The sequence below is a fragment of the Falco cherrug genome, chromosome 9 (genome assembly GCF_023634085.1).
Source record: "Falco cherrug isolate bFalChe1 chromosome 9, bFalChe1.pri, whole genome shotgun sequence".
NCBI lineage: Eukaryota > Metazoa > Chordata > Aves > Falconiformes > Falconidae > Falco > Falco cherrug.
This window is the reverse complement of record NC_073705.1, coordinates 29310059-29331462: the sequence shown is the minus strand read 5'-3', so window position 1 is coordinate 29331462 and position 21404 is coordinate 29310059. Positions and strand designations below refer to the sequence as shown.

At 46.9% G+C, this 21404-nt stretch overlaps 1 protein-coding gene across 1 annotated transcript; it reads left to right on the top strand.

Annotated features, from left to right (window-relative positions):
- Nucleotides 1–1149: 1149 nt before the first annotated feature.
- Nucleotides 1150–15835, top strand: ENTPD1 (ectonucleoside triphosphate diphosphohydrolase 1). Its single transcript, XM_055720625.1, is given in 12 exon segments — nt 1150–1193; nt 1425–1485; nt 1487–1525; nt 6814–6975; nt 7366–7483; nt 8751–8901; nt 10379–10538; nt 11180–11416; nt 11952–12212; nt 13225–13344; nt 13544–13681; nt 13837–15835. Coding segments are annotated over 12 exon segments (1698 nt in total). The 3' UTR covers nt 14044–15835.
- The last annotated feature ends 5569 nt before the right edge of the window (nt 15836–21404 follow it).

Here is a 21404-nt window from a genome sequence, read left to right as displayed (position 1 = left end):
ATTTCATCTGAAGACAGAGAACAGGTCTTCCTTGCTCTTCTCTTTCTGAACTAAACAACCCAATTTCTTCAATCTTTCCTCTTAAGTCAAGTTTTTAGACTTCTGATCTTTCTTCTTGCTCTCTTCTGGAGTTTCTTCAAGTGATCTACATCTTTCCTGAAAGGCAGAGTCCATTATTTTGGCATAGAACTTCACAGGAGGCTTTACCAGCACTAGATGGAGGGAAAGATTACTGCAAACGTATATGACTGCAAGAATGTTTTCTCTGGAAGTGCTACTTAAGCAATTGTTCACCATGATGGCTATTTTCTAAATGTCGTATTAGCTCATGTCCTTACTCAAGCCAGTTGGATGTTTTCACCAGGGTCTCCCCTATTTATCAAATTTATTTTGAATTCATTCCAGCCCTATGCGTCAGTGTGCTTTTGCTCCCAACTTGGTATTATCACAGCTATAGGCACATTCCTTACACCATCTTCCAGCTCACTCACACACACGTGTGTGTGCACCTGGCACAGACTAATTCAAGCACTCTGTCCAGCTGCATAGCCTAGATCCATAGGTCTGATGGAGTTTAAGACACGTAGGGCTGTGTGATTCCAAAGTATCAGATATCTCTGAAAGATGCCATCCAAAAAAACCATACTACATTGTTTTGATTATTAGTTTCACTGACATTTCAGTGTTTGTACTCAGCACTTAGAAGTATTTAATCTGGAAAAAATTAATCCAGTAGATGTGTATTTGTAATTGTATGTAGGGCCACAAGGAGAGCCAGAGATCAGACCAGTATTTAGGCCATGATCTTTGCCACATGAATAACTAAAACTTGGAGCAGAGCCTCCCACACTGTTTCATGTAACAGCTGTAAAAAGTGATGTAAAATCCTGATCTGGAGCTTGAATTCTAACTTCAGCATGTTCAGTGTCTTGCCCTGGTATTTTGAAATAAAACCTCTTAAACCAAAGCAATTCACTTACTCTATATGCACTTGTATGGGTATTCTAAGACAAACCTGAGCTTCTCGCCAGCCTAAGAATATGTTTTCTAATATGTTGGCCTGAAACAGGTGGTTTACATTGCTTTGCAGCAAGAATTTCCTAGGTAACTTGAACAAGAGCATGTCTGAATGAAAAAGGCAGATGAAGAATGAGTAAGAAGTCAGATGGGGACAGAGAAGATTTCCGAAAAGGGTTGGTAAATGAATCAGTGTGGCATTTCTGAGTGTTTATGGACTCAGATGTTTGGTTGTGGTGAATCTGAAGACAGGAGTGCCATTTAGGTAGTGTAACTCAAAACCTGATGCAAGTTCAGCAGCCTCAGTGAGTGTGCAATTCAAACTGATAAACTTCATGACTACCAAAATAGCGTTTTTCCTCAGCAGGAGGATAACATGCGTTCCCGCTATCCACCTCGAAAAATAGCAGCACTGACTGCTCCCATCCCCTTTCCCTGCCAGCAGAACTTTGTAAATACGAATTCCTGCCAGTTAATAAATGTGCATGGACTGTGTTGCCAGAGCCCTGTCTACTGGGCACTCTGCTGACCTGGATGTTCTTTGTCTGCAAGCACTTGCCCCAACAGATGCCCCTTCTGCCCAGGCTGCCCACCCTGTGTCACAGAGCCAGTCACAGGTGCTGGATGCTTTCAGATGGCTGATGGATTCAGGCACCCTTCAGCCATGGGCTCCTGTGCTCTTTCAGCTGGCAGTCAGGCAGGCAGGTTGGCTTCTTGCTGTGAAGATACCTTGGCATCTGACTCGTTTCAATTCATACTGTTCTCATTTTCTCTGTCTTCAATTATGCCTGCATCCTTTTGTGATGGATCATAATTCAGTGGCTTCTCAGCACTGTGTTGTGTCTCTCTGATATGTTTAGGTTCAGGAGCTCTGCAGACTATATTCCCATTTGCTGAGCTACGTGATTACAAGAGCATCCAGCAGCTCCCCCCCAAAGACTGGACATGTGCTTAGGAAACCAGTTATTGGAGAGACTCCCAACAGACTGCAGCAGCAATGTGGGTGATCAGCAGCAGAGGTAGCTGCCAGCTGATGGGCAGGATTCATAAGACACTGTCTTATTCTGCTGTCACTCCAAGCCTCGTGGGCAGCAGGCAATGTGTCTTGGAACTCCCTTTGCTTACAGCGTGTAGCAGGGCTAATTCATTTAAATACGATCAAATAGAGTTGCTGGGTTGACTTAGCGTGGGCTGTGATGGTAGGTGATTGTGTGTCTGAGGTAGTACAAGTCCCAACCTCACTTTGTTTAGGCTGGGACTTGTATCACCTCCTGGTGTAACAGGTATGTTACAATATAAGGCTAGTCTTATTGCAGCTGTGGTCAGAGTGCTTAAGGAAAATAAAAGCAGATTATTCTGTATGCAGAAAAGGGCTGCTGGACTGTTCAGATAGATGGAAAAGTCTGGAAAGACAAAAATCCAGAAAAGATCATTGCTTATGAGTTGGTTAAGAGAATAAATTCCAGGAGGATTGGGTGTTGCAGAAGTTATGAGACAGAGGTGGAACAAGGACAGAGAATAGACTGGCCATAAATAAATTAAAGCTGAAAATGAGAATGTTTCTCACCGTACAGAGGTGTGCTGAGAGCATAAAGGTGACAGTGGGAGCTGCCTCTGTCCGGGTGGCACTCTTGCAGTAGAATAGTGATGGCCTTGTGTTACAGCCTCTTGTGTAACAGGCTGAGCATGAGCATCCAAAGGAAAGAGCAAACTGTAGCTGTTGTGCTAAGCCAGAGCTTACAGCAGTGTTTGTATTTATTAGAGACAATGGGTCACACTGAGGTTATCTGAACTGAGCATGGTTTTGGACTATGCACAGCATCTCTCCTTTTCTGCTTTGCAATCCTAATTTCAGTCCTTAAGCCAGCCTTAGCCTCTACTTATTGCATCTCTAAAAGCAGCTGGTTGCCTGAATCCTTTTAACATTTGTTGCTAAGTCTTGTTTGGTGAGAAAGAAGTTGGGAGGCGGGCAGCCTTGGCTGTGAGTGACATCTCCTGGCATACAGAGCTGCCAGTGACTTAGTGTGATGTCAGCTGGAGGAGCAGTTTCCTATTTGTCTTGCGGCTCTAGAAGACGCTGAGAACAATCCTGCTTCCTTCCCTTCACACAGAGCTGCATCTCATGCTAGTGTGGTCCTTCCTGGGTTATTCACCAAGAGCAACAGGGTGTCTGCAGCAAAACTGCTGTTAGTTGTAGTGGCTGCCAAAGTCATTCTCAGTTGATAGCTAACTTAGAGACAGAAAGGATGTTAGAATTGTTTATGTTCTGGGACCTGCACCAATCACTGTATGGAACCAGTAGTAGCCCCTACAAAAAACCAAAGAAACCAAAATTAGAAACAGACGGAGATGCCTGAGCAGCTGGACTGTGCTCCAACATCTGTAGAGTTCTTATGCCTGTGCGGCTGTGCAGGGCTCCAGCACCAGGTGGCTCTGAGCTTTGGGGCAGGGAAGAAGAAAAGCAGCATCATTTCTATGCCTGCTTACATCCTTACATGATGTTTTTATCGCCACTTACACTGGGCAGTATGGGAAGAAGAGCGGAGATCTGTCTCTATTTGGGTTCTGGCTGGGCACAGAGAGAGATCATGCTTATTTCATCTTTAGCTGAGGAAAACTGCTAGTGGAAGAAAAGTCCTGGGCCTGGCAATCAGAGGTGCTAGAGAGGCAAGTACTGCCCTGCTTAGTGGAGACTGAGGGGTGTTTGCACAGCATTCAGCAACATGAACGTGGGGTACAAAGGATCTGGAGGAGTCTGGGGAATAATTTAATTCTTTAGCCACTGTGGAATCTGCAGTTGTGTGTAGAGCTGATGGAGATAACCAAGTGTGCAGAAAAGGGAACTTGTTCAAATACCTTTGTGAGCAAATGGCAGGTGAGTTTTATTTTAATTACATTGAATTCTTTATCTGGATTTGCAATGTTGTGGTTTGGTCTTTTTGAGTCATCAAGTATTCAAACCTGTATGCTTTGAGTGCTGTTTGGAAGGTTATTGTTTTGTTAGGTTGCCTTCTGGATTATGCTTATAATTTGCTACCTTTTCTTGTATGAAAGATTTCAACAAAATGCTGCTTGGTAGCATTAGAGTTCACACAGATGGATGCTCTGGTGTGGGATACAGCAATGAAATCACATATCTACAACCCCCAGAGTCCTGAAAAGTTCTCATGATACTGAGCTAAAATTCAGGCAAAAGGCATGTTCAGGGTTAAGAAAATACTGTGCCTTGGAAAAAAAAATGACTAATCTCAGGTTGCAGGTGGGATGCAGACAATTAAAGTTATGCCTCTGCCTACAGATAAGGGATTTCTACAGCCGTTTATTGGAATGTTCCATTACAGTGAGAAAATTGTTCCTGCTTTGCTGTTAATGCTGCTATTTTCAGATCAGCTGCTAAAAGATACAGCAAACAGACAACACCCATCACAACAGGAAGTTTGGAAATCGTAGAAGTGATGCAAAGTTACCCATCCTTTGTTTCTGTGACAGTGAACACCCAACAAAGCTGTGGCTGCCTCTAGGCAAGATCTTAGAATAAGGGTGGCTGTAATTACATGGATGTGCTGTGCAACTGTCAGCAGAAGTTTCAGTTTTCAAGCATGCTAGCTTCATATCTACACTGTGCAGCTCATTCTACATTATAGTATGTGGTTTTATTCATTTTTCTAGCATTAATATGATTTGTGTTCAACAGAGATGCTCAGTGCTATCATAATCTGAGCCAGCTACTCTCTCCAATAAGAAGAAAAGTCTCCCAGCTGTCATGCTTTGCTGTTTCTAATAACTTCAAGCCACGAGTTCTGGGACCTTTCTGAATAAAGCTGTATAAAATGCATTCTTACCTCCCACTGTCTGGTATGTGCACTAGACTATTTTTTTAAGCTGCATTCTTGGAGCTATTGGCAAGCGTGCTGTGTCTCTAGTAGGCACTCATAAAATGCGAGCATAACTAGCTTCCAAATTTCACAGTTAGCCTCAGCAGATTTACACATAAGCGTGATGAGAGGGAGCAGAGAGCTCCAGGTCAGTGTCAGGTTTCCATGGACCTGCCTGCGGGGAGATCTTCAAAGCAAGTTCTCTTGGCACTTTTAGGCTCCGTTTTCTCTGGGTAGGTGGGAAGATGTTGTTTGCCTACAGTTAGAGATTTCCAAAGGTGCATTGCTTTTTTTCACTTGGGCTAACTTCTGAAAATAACTCTATGGTTTGGGGTTATTTGTAATACTGGGTAACACTTTGTATAGTACTGGCACGTGGGACCACTTTCATGTGAAACCAGAGTGGTTAGAAGATGGCCCTGTCCAGGAGATGAATGCTTTTCGTATTCGCATGCATGATGTGGGTGCCAGGATGGATTTGGAACATTGACCCGGTACCACCTGAGGGCTGGAGAATGACCTATGGAACTCCAGCACTGGCATGCAGGTGCAGAGCAGGTTCAGTCACCTTACCTTTTTGGAGCATGAAGATAGTTGATGTGGTTGCACAGAGGTATTATCACCCTGGATGACCTGTAGTATATTTCTAAACATCTCCTAGAATATATCTGTGTAAGGAGCAGACAAATTAGTACCCGTGTGAGCAGCCAGACAGTCAGTGCTTTTGAGTATGGAGCATCAGTGTGGGTCAAAATGGATTTCATGTCATAATGGGAACAGGTATGTCCCCCAGAGTGCTGAAGCTATTTGTTAATTCTAAGTGTTAAATTTACAGCTAGATTATAAATCTGGAAAAATACTTTTGCTGATACCCTTTCTAGAACTTCATTGTAAGATGGTATCTTATTAAACAACACCAAAACTGGCTGATCCTAAGTTGTGAAGTGAGATTTCCACCATGGAATATACGAAGGAGAATCCAAATCAGCAAAATGTCAAAGACAGCATCATGCTAGCCACTAACAAATGCATGTATATGTATATTGGTTCTGAAAGTTCAAATGCCGTATCAGTTGTGAACTATTTCCATCAGCCATAAGTGGCTTTTTTTTTTTTCCAGTATTCTACTGCTAACCATGTATTTTAAACTGCAAAAATCTTAATTTGTTAGATAGGTCATACCAAATATATCAGTAACAGTTAAGGAATCAGACTGGTACAAGTTTTGCAAAGTGTGTGATTTTTAAACATATTATACCAATTCTGCAAATACAGGCTGTTCATAATTTAGTGGCCTTGTGAGAACTGGCATCAAAAATCTCCATAGATTTGCAGATCATGTTTTCTATGTAGCATTGCCAAGTTGCAGGATGGCATTGTTTGGACTGACTGCTGCATACTGAAATGTTAGCATTAGACTTCCTAAGTGCATTACTAGTGTTGTAATTTGTTATATACATTGTCAAAAACTGAAGTGCAAAGTATACTAGGACAAAATGTCACAGGAGTTAAAGCTTTGGGTTCCACAAGGTTACACAGTTTATATATTAGCTGTCTGTTCTTTCAGCTTCTTGGGATTATTAAGCCAAATGCAGAGCTATAGAAGTTGGTGTTTGCCTCAAACAGATGCTCTTGCTATATAGTGGCTCAGTCACCTGCAGGTATCTCAAGGACAGGCTAACCACAAGCTACATCTTGAGGTCCTCCTTCATCACCACCTGGCACAGGGCAGGGCAGCCCATGGAAATGTGTCATGGCTCATGAGAGCAAATCTGCAGGACACCAGCGCTGAGTTCTGCCTCTAAGAAATCCTGTGTGAGAACACGGGGCAGGGATGGGCAAAAACAGGTGCTTTGTGGTGGAAAGGAACTGCAGGAACGTGCCTGAAGACCTTTGGGGTGTGAGGTAAGATGGGCTACAGGGATATTAACATCCTTTTTCTGCTCTAGTCACAGGTACCAAACCAAAGATGTCCTGGACAAGAAAGATTCTACTCATCCTGGGACTCCTCTCTGCTTTGGCTGTAATTGCTTTAATTGCTGTAGCAGTGACCCAAAACAAGCCACTTCCGAAGAACATTAAGGTATTGCATGCTGGGACTCTTACAGGAAAACAAGCCAGACTGGGGGGTTAGGTGTGAATAATGCTCCAGGACATGTTGCTGCCCTTGCTGGGTCTGGCTAACCTCTCTCTCTGGCTCCATGCTCCTCAACATCTCATTTTACATCTTTGTGATAAAAACAGATACAGCTTCACAGGGGATCATCTCCTCAGTAATCAGTCCCTATTTTGCTGCTTCTCTGCTCTTGCATCCTTTGATGGAAACTTTGCACTGAAGCACTACCGAGGAGAGCATGTTCCCACAGCTGCCAGAGATAGGCTGTTCGTTTCTGGTCCCCCTGTGTGTGGAGACTGGCATATGCTGTTCTGGTTTGGTGCCTCAGGTGCAATGACAGCTCTGTTTTGCCCACAGTATGGGATCGTGCTGGATGCGGGGTCATCCCACACTAACCTGTATGTATACGAGTGGCCAGCAGAGAAGGAAAACGACACTGGGGTGGTACAGCAGGTGGAGGTGTGTAAAGTCGAAGGTAAGAGAAAAAGAGAGTTGTGGAAGGGGCATGGATGAAGAAGAGATAATGCAACTAATGTGGGGGGAGGAGAAACCTGGAGGAAGAGGCCAATAGTGAAAACGGTGTTGTATCTGTGAGCTAATTTATATCCCACCACTTCCCATGGATAGATGTATGTGCCTGACCTCCTGGGAGGAAAGCTGGATCCACTTTTTCCTTTGTTTTTAGGATGCTTGGAAGTAAGTGCTTTTTGGGAAGAACTACACCAAAGAATGTACTTAAATAAAACATTTGCCTTTTTGGGAAGAACTACACCAAAGAATGTACTTAAATAAAATATTTGCATGCACCCTTGCTGAAGTGCCGACGAATGTCAGGCAGCTAGAGGGGAAGGCATGGTTTGCTCTTTTTCCAGGCTTCTGTGCAACCTAGGCACTGGGCTTGCAGGACAAGGTTGCTCAACTTACGCGTGTCATGGTTTATTTCTTATTCTACTTAACAGCTGTGTAGGTGTTGTATGGTTTAGGAAGCATAAATGAAGCCCAAGGATACACGTAACAAGGAACAGAGTTAGACCATCGTGGATCACTGCACTCTGTGGGGAGGTGTTGTCACAGCCCGCCTGGAGCCTTTTCAGGCCTGCCTGCAGTGCAGGGGACAGCCACGCTGTTCCCAACCTGCTGCAGCAGCTGCTGGGTGCTGCAGCGTGCCTCCATGAGCAGCATGCTGAGGCAAATGCAGAGTGGGCTGCACTGCTGCCCTTGCAGGCACTGGTCCTGGGGGCGGTCCGTTCACCAGGGGACATGTGGCCGGGAGGGACAATGAATTTTTCTTTGGGTTAGCACGAAAGGGGATAGCTGCAAAACACTTAATGCTGTAGTGTGAGCATACAGTACACAAATGACAGCATCTTCCCTCAGAAGGACCCAGCGCAATGAAGGGTCAGGGATTTTCAGGCACAGATCCGGGGTACACCCAGGCAGAGACAGAGATGAGTGTGCAGGTGTCCAGGGCATACTAAGCAAAAGATCTGTCCCACCGCAGCCCTCATCGCTAGTTCACAGCCTGCCTCACAGAGAGCGGGTGGCAAATGCTGGGCGCCATGGCCATCCGTGTGTGCATCGGGCTTAGCTGATGCTGTAGGTTTCTAAAACTCCTTAGAAATGGGGTGGTTGAATCTGATGTTGCTGCCTGTGATAGTAGCATGGTTTGTCATGACTGCTCGTGACAGCACTCTGGGGTTATGCTTGGCGTTTGAGCAATGGAGTGTCCTTATTTCTTGCAGGCCCTGGGATCTCAGGTTACTCCCATGCCACGGAGAAGGCCGGTCCCTCTCTGGCACAGTGCCTACGGCAAGCAGAAGAGGTGATTCCCTCAAAGCAGCACCAAGAGACACCTGTCTACCTCGGAGCAACTGCCGGCATGCGGCTTCTCAGGTACTGCACGGCTTGTCCCCTTCTCCTGCAGCACTGCACCTGAGATTGCCATGGATGCTCAGTGGGAGCCTCTTGGACAGAGTCCTTGGAAATGCTGCCAGCTCACACTTTGCCCAGAAACCCTCTTCTGCCACTGGCCTCTCTGAGCCCTGAGTCTCCCTGGGGTCTTCCCCTTCTTGCCCAGCAGGTTCATTTCCACTCACTCCAACTTTCCATCATCTCCAGCACCCATATGCAGCGCAGAGACACCAGGAGGGTAGCAAGTGCCCAAGCTGATGCTCAGGGGATGCTCAGACATCCCCCACATCAAGGGGATGCTCAGACATCCCCTACAGTCTGGTATTAGGCCTGACCCAGGATTTTTGAGCCCAACCATGTTGTGACTCCCCGCATACCTTGACTCAGCCCAAGACCATCAGAGCTAAGGTAACTTTATAATCATATCCTCCTTTAATTCCAATTTGTGATTTTTATGGGGGTGCTGCAGACCTCTTGCGTGGCTGGGACAGGGAGCTGATTTTATGTCTGTATTGTCTGGGAAATCTCCCTGGGGGGATACCAGAGGGCATGGATTTCTTCTGTAAATGGTGATGGTGAAGAGTGAGACGAATCCTGGCCTGTATCTGAAATACTGTGGCCAGCAGGACTAGGGCAGTGATCATCCCCCTGTACTCAACAGTGGTGAGGCTGCGCCTCAAATTCTGCATTTAGCTTTGGGCCACTTACTACAAGACAGACATTGAGGTGCTGGAGCATGTCCAGAGAAGGGCAAGAGGGCTGGTAAAGGGTCTGGAGCACAAGTCTGATGAGGAGCAGCTGAGAGGGCTGGGGTGGTTTATTCTGGAGAAGAGGAGACTCAGGGGGGACCTTATTGCTCTCTACAACTACCTGAAAGGAGGCTGTAGGCAAGCGGGAGCAGTTCTTTTCTCCCAGGTAACAAGCAATAGGACAAGAGAAAATGGTCTCAAGTTGAGCCAGGGGAGGTTTAGATTGAATGTTAGGAAAATTTCTTCATTAAAAGGGTTATCAAGCATTGGAACAAGTTGCCCAGGGACATGGTGGAATCACCATCCCTGGAGGGATTCAGAGAACACGTAGATGCAATGCTTAGGGACATGGTTTAGTGCTTGAACTTGATAATCTTAAAGGTGTTTTTCAACCTAAATGATTCTATGGGTCTCCATGGTGCAATCCCTACCAGGGCACGTGCTCCAGGAGAACAGCTCAGCTCTGGTCTCTGCTCCAGGTATCACTCTCAGCTGTGGGGTCTGTAAGTGTCAGAGCTGGTGGCAGCTGTGCTGTCAAGGTGTGACAGAGAGGGATGTGGCCAGTTAGAGCTGGATGTACCCGTATGAATGACTGTTCTGTTACAATTAATGCTTGGTGGGGAGTTGCAGCCTGCTTACTCAGAACAAAGCCCATAGGCTGCAGAGAGCTGTCAGCCAGAGTCACTCCATCCTTTCTTTCGTTCATCCAGCTTGGAGAATGAAAGTGCAGCTGACAAAGTCTTGTCCTCAGTAGAGAAGACGCTACGCTCAGCTCCCTTCAACTTCCAGGGTGCCAGAATCATCAGTGGTCAGGAAGAAGGAGCCTATGGATGGATCACCATTAACTACCTGCTGGGCAATTTCAAGCAGGTACTGTACCAACGGCAAGTCCGTATCTGAATCGTTGGCTGGCAGCACTTTGTAAGTCATGCCTTGTAGGAGGGTGTCACAGGCACTAGTTTCCCACGTGAGCCATTTACCAGAGACCAGGAAGCTGCACATCCTGCCTCAGCGGTTATGTGAGTATATCCTGATACCAGTCAGTATCAGGATGTGCCACTGTAGTCAGGCTTAAAGTATTGAAATAAAACACCAGCATCTTCAATAACTTTGCCTGGGTGTAGCATCCTCCTCACTTCCTGATCTAAAATATTTCTGTGCCTGCAAAGTTTGACTATGCTGCTTTACTATTGAGCTTATAAATCATTTGGGAGCTGAAACAGTAAGTAACCATTTTATCTCATAGCAATTGTATTAGATTTCATATTCTTAATCCTCCTACAAATAGACATGATCTATCTTCTGCTTTTCCAAGCCTGCATCTTTCTTGTACCTTGTTCCAGTTCTCATTTCATGCCTCCCTTCAGGTCTTCCTGCCTTTCCTGTGTTCTGTGCTTCTGCTTCTCTCCTCATAGATATCTCTATATATATCTCTCTCCCTTAAATAAACCTTCTCCATGCCTGATGTATCTGGTTTACTTTGGATTTTTTTATTTATTTTTTTTTTAAAGTCTGGCTGGACAAAACTTCTACATTCCCTGAAATCCGTAAGTGAGACATCAGGAGCACTAGACCTCGGAGGAGCCTCAACGCAGATTACTTTTGTACCAAATGAACTGTCTTCTGAGTCCCCAAAGAACCTGCTCAACTTTCGTCTCTATGGCAAGGATTACCTAGTGTACACGCACAGCTTTCTCTGCTACGGGAAGGACCAGGCTCTGCAACAGAAACTGGCCAGGGACCTACAGGCAAGTGCATCTGTAATTGCAGGTGGAGATCCTGGACCCTCCCAGTTTTGACATACTGCTGCTGTAAAAGTTGCTGTATCCCAGCTAAATGTCTCATCCCTTGGTCTGGGTTTGGGAAAGGTCATCCTCCATAAAGACTGGGCAGATGGCCAAAGGGATGGCAGTCAACATTTTCAAAAATACTACCAGTTTGAGTTGCCTTGATTCTTGGGTATGGGATAGCAGGAATACTATGCCTAACTGAAGTACTCGAGGGAAAGACATTTCACCATCTCTGAGAATCCCAAATCAACAGCAGCTTCACAAAATGTGGCTGAAAATAATTTTCCCAGGGTCCTACAGGGAGGCTGTGGCAGTACCCACATCTCCCAAATCGCAGCCAGTGCCTTAAACCATCCTCATCATTTTGACCCAATGTGTGTGTCTTGGTGTGATGCACTGTGACAAGTATGTTGTGGCCACCCTTCCTCATGGCTCTTTCCCAGGGTGTTATTCTAGAGTGAACTGTAACAACTTGGGTTGATTTTACTTTCAGACCGTGGAGAACAGCAGCCTGCTTGATCCGTGCTTTCACCAGGGGTATCAGAGGACTGTAAATATAAGTGACCTCTTCAAAAACCCTTGTACATCAGCCAAGAAAAAGCAATTCCCTTTCAGCCAGTTGTACATACAGGGAGAGGGGAATTATCAAAAGTGCCGAAGAAACATCCAGAAACTCTTTAACAAAACCAGTTGTCCTTACTCCAGCTGCTCCTTCAATGGGATATACCTACCTCCATTACAAGGGGATTTTGGGGTAAGTCTTCACATTCTTCAACTCTCTGCAATTGAGAATATCAAAAAAGCAGAAACTCAGAGTAATGCTAGAGTATATTATCCATGGCTGGGGCAAAAAATCATTTACAAGATGGCTTTTTGGACGTGTGTCCTACTGGGTACCGCACTGTTCCCATTCTAACCCATCTCCTGCAGGCGTCTCCTTGGAGTGCTCCACTTACTGATTCATTTTTCAAGCAGTCCTACTTTGATGACCAGCACCAGAGGCAGGAGAGCCTGCTGCAGTCTGTGCATGATACACTGCTGCTGCAAACCTTTTCTCCTGAGTTCAATGGTCATACCAGATCTGAAATTCATCTTGCAGTGTGTGAGCGCTACTGAAACCAATCAGTCAGGTCACCTGTCCCATCAAGTTTGGCAAGCAGAGACAGCGCTTGGTCTGAACATGTCATGTGTGACACCACGTTGATCATCAGCCCTAGAGCTGCAACACTTCAGTGTTTTTGCAGCTTTCTGGGGGAAATTGTTAATACTCCCTTGCCCTGCTCATAAACTGCCCCCTACCTGTCAGCTGTTGGCCAAGGTCAGGGATGGGTTTTCTGGATTTTGGGTTATATGCTGGGGCTGTGCACAGTCTTTTCAGACCATCACCTCTGCTCTTTGTGGCAATGTTGACTGCAAGCTCATCTCGTTCAGTTGCCAAAATGGGATCATGGCTGTGATGGCAAGCAGTCTTCACCGTGTGCTGCTCTGGCACCAGTGCATAGAGGAGAGAGATTTCCTAAAGGTCTTCAGGATATTGTGGCCATTGAATTTCCAACTCCACCTTCCTTTTGGTGTCCTTAGCTCTCATCAGCTCTGAGGGGTGTGTCTCAAAATGACATCACTCTTGAACATATACGTACTTTTGTGTGTGTGACATTGCTTCTTATATTGCTCTATCTCTAAACAAGACCATTTTCTTTTGTGGGATTTCTGCTGTCCTGCTCATGCTGAAACCCAGTCAGATTAAAATATTCTTTCTCCTTCAGGCTTTTTCTGCATTCTACTTTGTGATGAACTTCTTGAACCTGACCAGCGAACAAAGCCCCATTGCCCTGGACAAAGTGACCAGCACCATTGAGAGCTTCTGTGCCCGGCCTTGGCATGAGGTGAGCAGTGCTTGTGGTAGTGGGCGGATGCTGCCATGTGGCCAGAGCTGCTGATGTTTTTCTGTAGGATAAGTGGCTGGGGATAACTTCCAAGGCAAAAGGGGGAAGATCCCCCCCAGCACCAGCAGTGGATGTTCAGGTGCAGGCTGGAACAGCAGGAACCTGTGATTAACTGCCTGGTGACTCCCTCCTTCCCTAGGTGAAGGCAGCGTACCACCAAATAAAAGAGAAGTACCTGAGTGAGTATTGCTTCTCTGGAGCCTACATCCTCTCTCTCCTGGAAAATGGCTATGAATTCACGCAAGAGAACTGGCAAAGGATCCACTTCCTTGGAAAGGTGTGTATCGTGGTGGGGAGGGCTCTACCCCAGCAGCTAACTTCAACCTCTGCTGCACAACCCGGCCCTTTTTCCCCAGGGGTGCCACTGCCCTGGCAATGCTGCAAGCATTCCTTGCACCTCTCAGTGCCGATTCCGCTCCTCTCCCATTTCAGATCGGCAGCAGCGATGCAGGCTGGACCCTGGGCTATATGCTGAACCTGACCAACATGATCCCCGCAGAGGAGCCCGCTGTGCCCCCTCTTTCCCATGGCAGCTACGTGGGGCTGATGGTGCTGTGCTCCCTCGTGCTGGTGTCTGTGCTCTTGTTCGCCTGGCTTCTTTTCCACAAGCCCAAGTGCCTGCAGAAGGGGATTGTTTAGGAAGAGCCTTGTGGGGAGACGGGCCAAGTCCCCCTGGCCGCTCAGGGCTAGGAGACCCCAGCAGAGCAGGCTGAACTGCAGAGACCTTCTCGCCTCTCACTGAAGCTACTGACTGTGTACAACAAGGGCATTTATTTCTTCTGACTCACACTTGCACTGACAGACATTGGGACATCAGGCTCGCCACCTCTCTCTGACAAGGACAGACAAGCGGGTGTCCCCTCCTTGAATGGGTCATATTCTCATTCAATGAAACTTTGCTGCTTGTTGTTTTTTGCCTTGTGCACAGCATTATAGAGAGAAAAGCGGCAGCAATCTTTGGGAGCCAGTGCTCCTGCAAGGGTAATCTCAGGGTCACACATCCCACTGAGCTCTTGGGAGCGATCACAGACAGGATGATCCTGCTCCTCCTCTACTGAAGTCGGTCCCGAGAGCCCTTCCTGCACCAGCACACCTCTGCTCGCCTGCCCGCACCCTGAGCCCTCACAACCCTACAGCTGGGTATGGCCATCTGCACCCAGCTGGGCCCCAGACACTGGCCGGGCTCCCAAATGCCACTCTGGGAATAGAAGGGATGAGGATGAAGAAACCGAGTGTGCTGGTGGTTGTCAGCCCTTAGCTGGGCTCTGGTGGCTGTCTGCTCATTTTGCAGGTGGCAAGAAGCCTCTTTCCCATGTCTTCCTGATGTTGTTGCTGGACCAAAGCTGGCTCACTGTTACACTGAGCCATTCCCATGTCCCTAGGGTACATCAAGACACGAGTTCCTGGCCAGCCATTGCTGACTTTACAGGGTCTCTGGTGTGATCAGCGTACCTACAGGTATACACCTACTAAAGCAATCCAGAGTCACTATGCTGATCATACAGCAGCCTCCAATCGAGGGAAAATGTTTATTAGGTCGTGTTCCTTTATAGACAGCTGGCAGCAGTTAACCATCATGAGCATGCACAGATTGAACCACTCTTTCTGCCAGCAAAATCAGTGAAAATTTGCCTTCCCTTATGGCTTAGGTTTATCCGTGACCGTAAGACCCAGAGCTTAGTGAATGTACACACTGCAGCCCATGTTATAGTACACAACGAGGGCAATGCCACTGATCAGGTTTATAAATCACTTTCTTCCATTATCCATTCCTTGGTCAGAAAAAAAAAAAAAAAATAAAAATAAGGAAAGAAAAAAAAAAAGAAAAAAAGGAGAGGTAAGTCAGAAATCCATTTTTATAAAAACACTTGGAAACCACTGGTGCCTGTCTACCTCCCGTGAAATCTTGGAAATCTGTTATCATCACCTGTAAGTGCTGGAGGCCAGAAGAAAGCAGATATTGTGGAGAGAAAGGCATGACAAGTACCCACCTTCACCTGTTTCCCAAAGCAGAGCTGTAGAAGGCATGAAGGAGATCAGGATGTGCAACCCCAGTAAAGTCTTCTCCTTTAGGCAAGCACACAGAGCTCGGGGTTTTCATGGTCTCCCAGCCTGTCCCTCTGCACAGTGCAGGCTGGAAAATGTCCCCCAGTTATTTCTACTTCATGCTTGGAAGTAGGAGCCGTAACATATTGAAGGACCTAAAGGTAAGGGAAAAATCTACTCTGTCTTGTGGTAAGACCTTTGGGCAGCTCATTGTTCTTCCAAAAATCTGTGTCCTATTTTTTCTCTGAATTAGCTGGCTTCAGCTTCTGTTGGATCTTGTTCTGCCCATTTCAGAAAGACTGAGTAACTCTCTGCTGTCAAAATCCCTTTTTCCTTGTGGTGCTTGCAAGTCATCGTTTTATCTTATTAAATAGATTGAACTTTAGTCTGTAAAGTGCTCTGTGCTGACCTCACTTGTAGCTCTTGACTCCACTTTGAATATTTTTGTGTATTTCTGAAATCTGGACACCAAAGTTTTCAGCAGAGGGTGTTAGAGTTGCTAATTGTGTATATGAAAGCAATACCTTCTGGTTTTGACCTATACTCTATGTTCCCCATTTGTATATCTCGGGGTCAGGTCTTCTCACTTAAAGGAAGGTTTGGGGGCTGTTTTGTCCAGTTGGACTATTGCAACTTGGTCTTTTTTGCAGTCATTGCATTCCAGAATGGCTGCTGTCTCACACCATACATCACTGTCCCTTACCGTGAGCCGCTTTGCCTTCCACGTGGCTCCACTGAAACACTTACTATTCAAGGAATATTCCCCCAAGCAAGTGATCCAGATCAACCCACAAATGATGCTTCCTGATACTGTTTGTCCATTTATCAGGTCTTGTTTTATCTGCAAATATATGGAGATGTTGGATTCACCTGGAGGTGGAGTCTTCCTCCTGTTGTTTTCAGCAGACAGGTGGATGGGAGGTTAACAGCAGTTTTTGGTCAGGGCTGGAAGGCAGGCAGCAAGAGCGTGTGTGATCAGAGCTGCTTCAGCTCCCAGTCAGCCCCACTTCCAACACACCCATCCTGTGCTACCTTCCTTGCATACGGAGTCTTCGTAGCAGAGCAGGTGTCCTGTAGAAGCTCCCCACACGAGCTGGTGCATCCTTGCTCCCCATGAACAGTGTGGAAACCTGCAGAATCATAATTTCTCTCCAGAGACCTCCTCAGGGATCTGGCAGCTGCTTAGTTGTATCTGTGATGCTGGAACTGTCAGATCCATTGAGACACTTCAGAAGTTGGTGCAGAAACTCCATGTGGAAATTGGTGTGGAGAGAATGCCTGTGCCAGACTGCTCTTCTGGTCTCTGCTAAGGGTTTATGCCAAAGGGAAAGATCAAATACAGAACCTGGGAGAAGAGCCTTAGCAATGTTTTATATCTTTATTGCAAGTCCCATAGTATTAATGTTGTTAGCTCTTAATTCTGGAGTCAGGTAATCAGCTGATATCTTTGTTTACTCTCTCCTGCCTTCTCTTGGTTTTTTGGGGGTTGGGTTTCATGTTCTTTTTTAAAGCTGTAAATGTGACTTGGATGCAACCTAAGGGCCTAAAACTAAAATAAATACAAAATATGTTACATTATTTTTAAACCTTAAGACTTTTAGACCACATTTATAAGTCAGTCTTTCCAGAGCTAGAATTCTAAAGTGAGACCAGACATGTTATTTAAAAATCACTTGAGCAGGCTGAGACTCTGGGAGTTGGTTGACTGATGGCATCCTGTCCAGGTGAGACCCTTGCACATCACTGGCTGTACTTGAACCTTCCCAGAAAAGCATATGATTTTTTTCTCCTCATTTCTCCTGCTATTGCAGGATTCTACCCATGGAGGCCACTCAAAATACTTGGTCAAAGAGTTCAAGTTTAATGAACATTCATTTCTTTGCTTCTGTGCTGCATCTGACACAGCTGTATGGAGCTCAAATGTGTGTTCCGGAGCCACCCAATGCATGTGTGAAGGCCATTAATGACAGTGGGGGGAATTTCCAAATATGCCGGTAATATGGTCTCACTTCTCTTGTTAATGCAGTTGATCTGCCTCACTGATAATTATCCGTGCCTTATTTCTAATTTGATAGCTTCTGGCTTTAATTTCCAACCACTGGCTCCTGCATAGTTTTGCTCTTCTGCGTTAAAGCATCTTTTAACACCTGATGTTCTAGTCTTGCAAATATTTGTTCGCTGATCAGCTCTGCTGGGCTGCTGAGATTCCAGACCTTGGTCTCTCCTATTTTGCCACAGGAAGCCCTGAGGTGTGTTGCAGCAAGGTGGGATGAGTGTTTCTCGTTGGGTTCAAATATTGACTGGTCCATTTTTGGGAAGGCTCCTTGCAGGGGGGTGTGATAGCTTTGCCGTGTACAGAAGCAGTCTGGTCTCTCTGGGACTGATGACTTCCATGGTATTCACCCAAGCATCAGGTGTGAGGCAAAACTATCAGAACTTCTCAGAAGAGAAAGGCTGGGTGTCCACAGCACGCTCATCTCTTTCAGAAAATAACCAGTCCCCGCCACAGGCTCGAAGTACCCTTTGCTCTCCTCACCGACACAGCCAGCTCTTCTCTGTGCGTGGGCTACAGCTGATTTCTCTGACCCTACAGCAAAGCACACTGCAGCCTCCACTTGGAAGAAAGCTCTCAGAAGCGGGGCCATCACCTCTGCGGTGAGAGGCTGATTTGCAGTGTTGGTGCTGGCTGGGGCTCCCCAGCTTCTCCAAGAGCAGCTCTCAGCTGGACACATGCCCCTTCCTTCTCCATCCCAGTTCTTCCCGTGCTCTGTGCCAGGGGACGTGCAGGCTCTGCAGGGCTGCCAGTTGCATCATGGGGCTCAAGAGCCTGTTCAGGAGGGGCTGGGGGTGACACACCAAGGACAACAGCTCCTGCCAGCTGGCCCATGCACGTTCTTTTCGCAGCTCAGCCCAATGAAATAGATCTTCATTTTGATGCACGCACAAATCTCTGCATCCTTGTCACAATAAAGAGTTCTGAACTGGTGCCAGAAAAGTTTTGCACTGCTTTCCAGAAGATGGGAACTTGGCAGTAGTGGAATGGAGCTCCTGGCACTAAACATGGAAAAGTCCCGGGATGGGATTTCCTCTGTTGCCAGTTCCCTGCTGTTCTCCTGGGTTAGATCTGAAGTTCCCGGTGGATGGGCAGCATCCCCTCCTGGCGGGGAAAGGCACTGTGGTCCTTCCCAGGCTCCGGGCACCTCACACGGGTGGTCTTACTCCCAGGAAGGCTGCTAGTGCCCAAACCCATCTTTCCTTGCTTTAGCTTCACTCTGACCTCCCCAAAGGAGCTTGTTCTCCCCTGCCGTGTGCTGGATAGCTGCAGTCCTCTGTCTTCATTTTCCCTCTCCCTCCCACAGGCAGCACCACTGGCATCATAGTGGCACTGTGAGCCCCCCAAAGCAGGTGAAGGGCAGGAGGCCTGCGCCCCACGCTCACGCTGACTGCATGCCTCTGCATGCAGCCGCAGCTGTACCTCTGCCAAGGCAAACATGCTTGTCATGGTTCATCGTTTTCCTTTCAGCATGCACTCTCCCCAGTTTGCTCATTCTTACAGCTCTTAGCTTGCAGCTTTCCTCAGATTTTCCAATCTTCCTCTGGTAACAATACAGCCAGAATTAAAACGAATGCACCAGGTGGAGTCTTTCCATGGCCGGCTCTGGAGGAAGCAGCTCCTTGCTGCCTGTGACGCTTGGCAGCACCACGAAGGAGAGGATGGGGCTCGCATTCGCGTTCCTCTCACTCTCACCACCGTGGCACAGAACATTCCTGCTTGCCCTCTTTCTCCTGCTGCCTCAAGGTCTCTCCATCTTTGAACATCTAGGGGGGAGGGAGGGGGATGATCCATCCCAGATGTATTAGCTGCATTTTCCAAATTAAGTCTTTGTTTACTTCCTGTACTGTTTCTAAGAGCTAATGTCTTATATTGTTTGTTTCTGCTTTCATCAGTGTTGTTCAACATGTCCAAACTTATTATTGGCTTAAAGCTTCATTAGCATGTTGTTTTCCTAGAATGTAGTAAGAGACACGCTAGGTCAGATCGGACAGGCAGCACACTGGCGCTTGTCTCCAGCTGCGCAGTGGGCAAGAATTGAGATGGATAGTTAGGGAAAAGGTATGAGCCTTTGCTTCTAGCCACCAGGGTGTAGGAAATTGGTGATCAAGTGATTGCTTCTGGATCTGCATAATTAATAGCTGTAGTTGCACCAGTTCTCTGCACTCATTTAACTTTCAGTTTAGACAAAGTAATTTCATTGTGCCTTACGTGCAAAATTATTTCCTTTTATTTGATTTAAACCTGCTGCCTGATAACAGATTGCCTTCATCCCTATGCTACAGATAGCGCTGACTAATTCTGCAGACCTAGTAGCGTGTGAGATGTGTTCTTCGCCCACCCCAGGTTTTGCTCATGGCTCCTTTTTAGGATCTAACAGTCTGGCATTTCTTTTTTTCCTGTTGTTTCTCACATCAGTGTTGCTTGTCTCCATAGGAAAGTGAGAGCTTGTTGCATGCGTCCCTTGGCAGCACTGCAGCTTCAACTCCGCCACTGCTGTCCCAGGCTACTGAAAACAGCCTAGGAAGGCAAAGGGGAGGGGGGAGGCAGCCCAAACACAGGATTTGTGCTATTTTACTATAGCCCTGCCTAGTGTTCTCTGGCTGCCAAGTAACACTGGCTAGTGCTGGAAACCTGCCCACCTCTTTTGCATTGCCTTGGTTGCTGAAAGCGGGGAGAGAGAAGCTCCACAGGAACCCAGGAGCCCTGGGAGCACGATGTGAAGGAGACGAGGGCATGTCCCTCTGCTGTATGGGCTGCCAGCACCACAGAATACCACCAGACGTGGCTTGCTCTAAAGATAAAAGCTCCCATACCCATGCTAATTATAACTATACCCATGCCCCCAATGCCCCACCACAGCCTCGGCTAGTTTTGCTTGGTTTCCTGCAAGTGCTGGGAGAAGCTGGACCTCCAGCACAGTTTCTTGTTACCTGATCACAGATGGCTGCAATGCCGTGCCAGCTCCTGAAGCACTGACAAGTGAGGATGAAGTTTAATGGGGAGAAGTGGTTATTATGACTACTGTTAGCTTTATGTATGTATAATATCCTTCATTTTCTGATCATGTCTTCTAAAGATATTTGTTCAAAACCAGGACTTTTACACTTTTTTTTGATAGGGGCCATAACTGAGAGGAGAGCACTGTGCAGATGGGGCAGAAGACCAAGAAGGAACAGAGACAAGCAGAGAAAGGAACACTATGGTGGGACTGGGGTAGAAGAAAATTGGAAGTGGGAAGGCCTGAGTAAGCCAAGCCAGCAGCAGGCAAAGCCACGTCCTTTGTCCTCCAGCCTGCACTGTTTGCGTTAGAGGGTATAAACAGCGTCTCTCTGGTTTTATCAATTTGCTTCCTGGGAAACTGAGGCAGAAAGGCAGTTGGCAGCCAAAGCAGGTGTGGAGGGCAGGTAGGAAAGCAGTGGTGCTGGGCAACACTGGGAGAGGATGCTTTGCTGGGGGAAGAGGCAGCTAGAGCAAGCCTTGTCACAGGGGTTAGAGCAATGCAGCGTGGATCCGCTTCAAGGATGAAGGGAAGGCAGGTGTTTAGCATGGCACCAAGTATCCCGAGAAGCCCATTTCTGATGGCAGGAGGAGCTCCTTTCTAGCATGGCCTGGGCAGAGCAGCGTGGCATGCTCATGTTACCAAAGGGAGCCTTTCTCCTGGCACGTGCAGCCGTGATGGTAAATCTTTTGGCTCTTTGTGCTCACATTTGGGCTCTGTGAGGGATGTCCTAATGAACATCTGTCAGAGCTGCTGGAGTTTTAGTCCCACGAGGGAAGGCTGCCTCCCGCGGCTGCCACTGTCCGTGGGCAGAGCGCAGAGACCCTGAGGTGGGTGCTGCCCACCGGCTCAAGGATGTGCGTGGCAGAGTGGTGGAGAGGAACCAGCTTCCCCCAAACC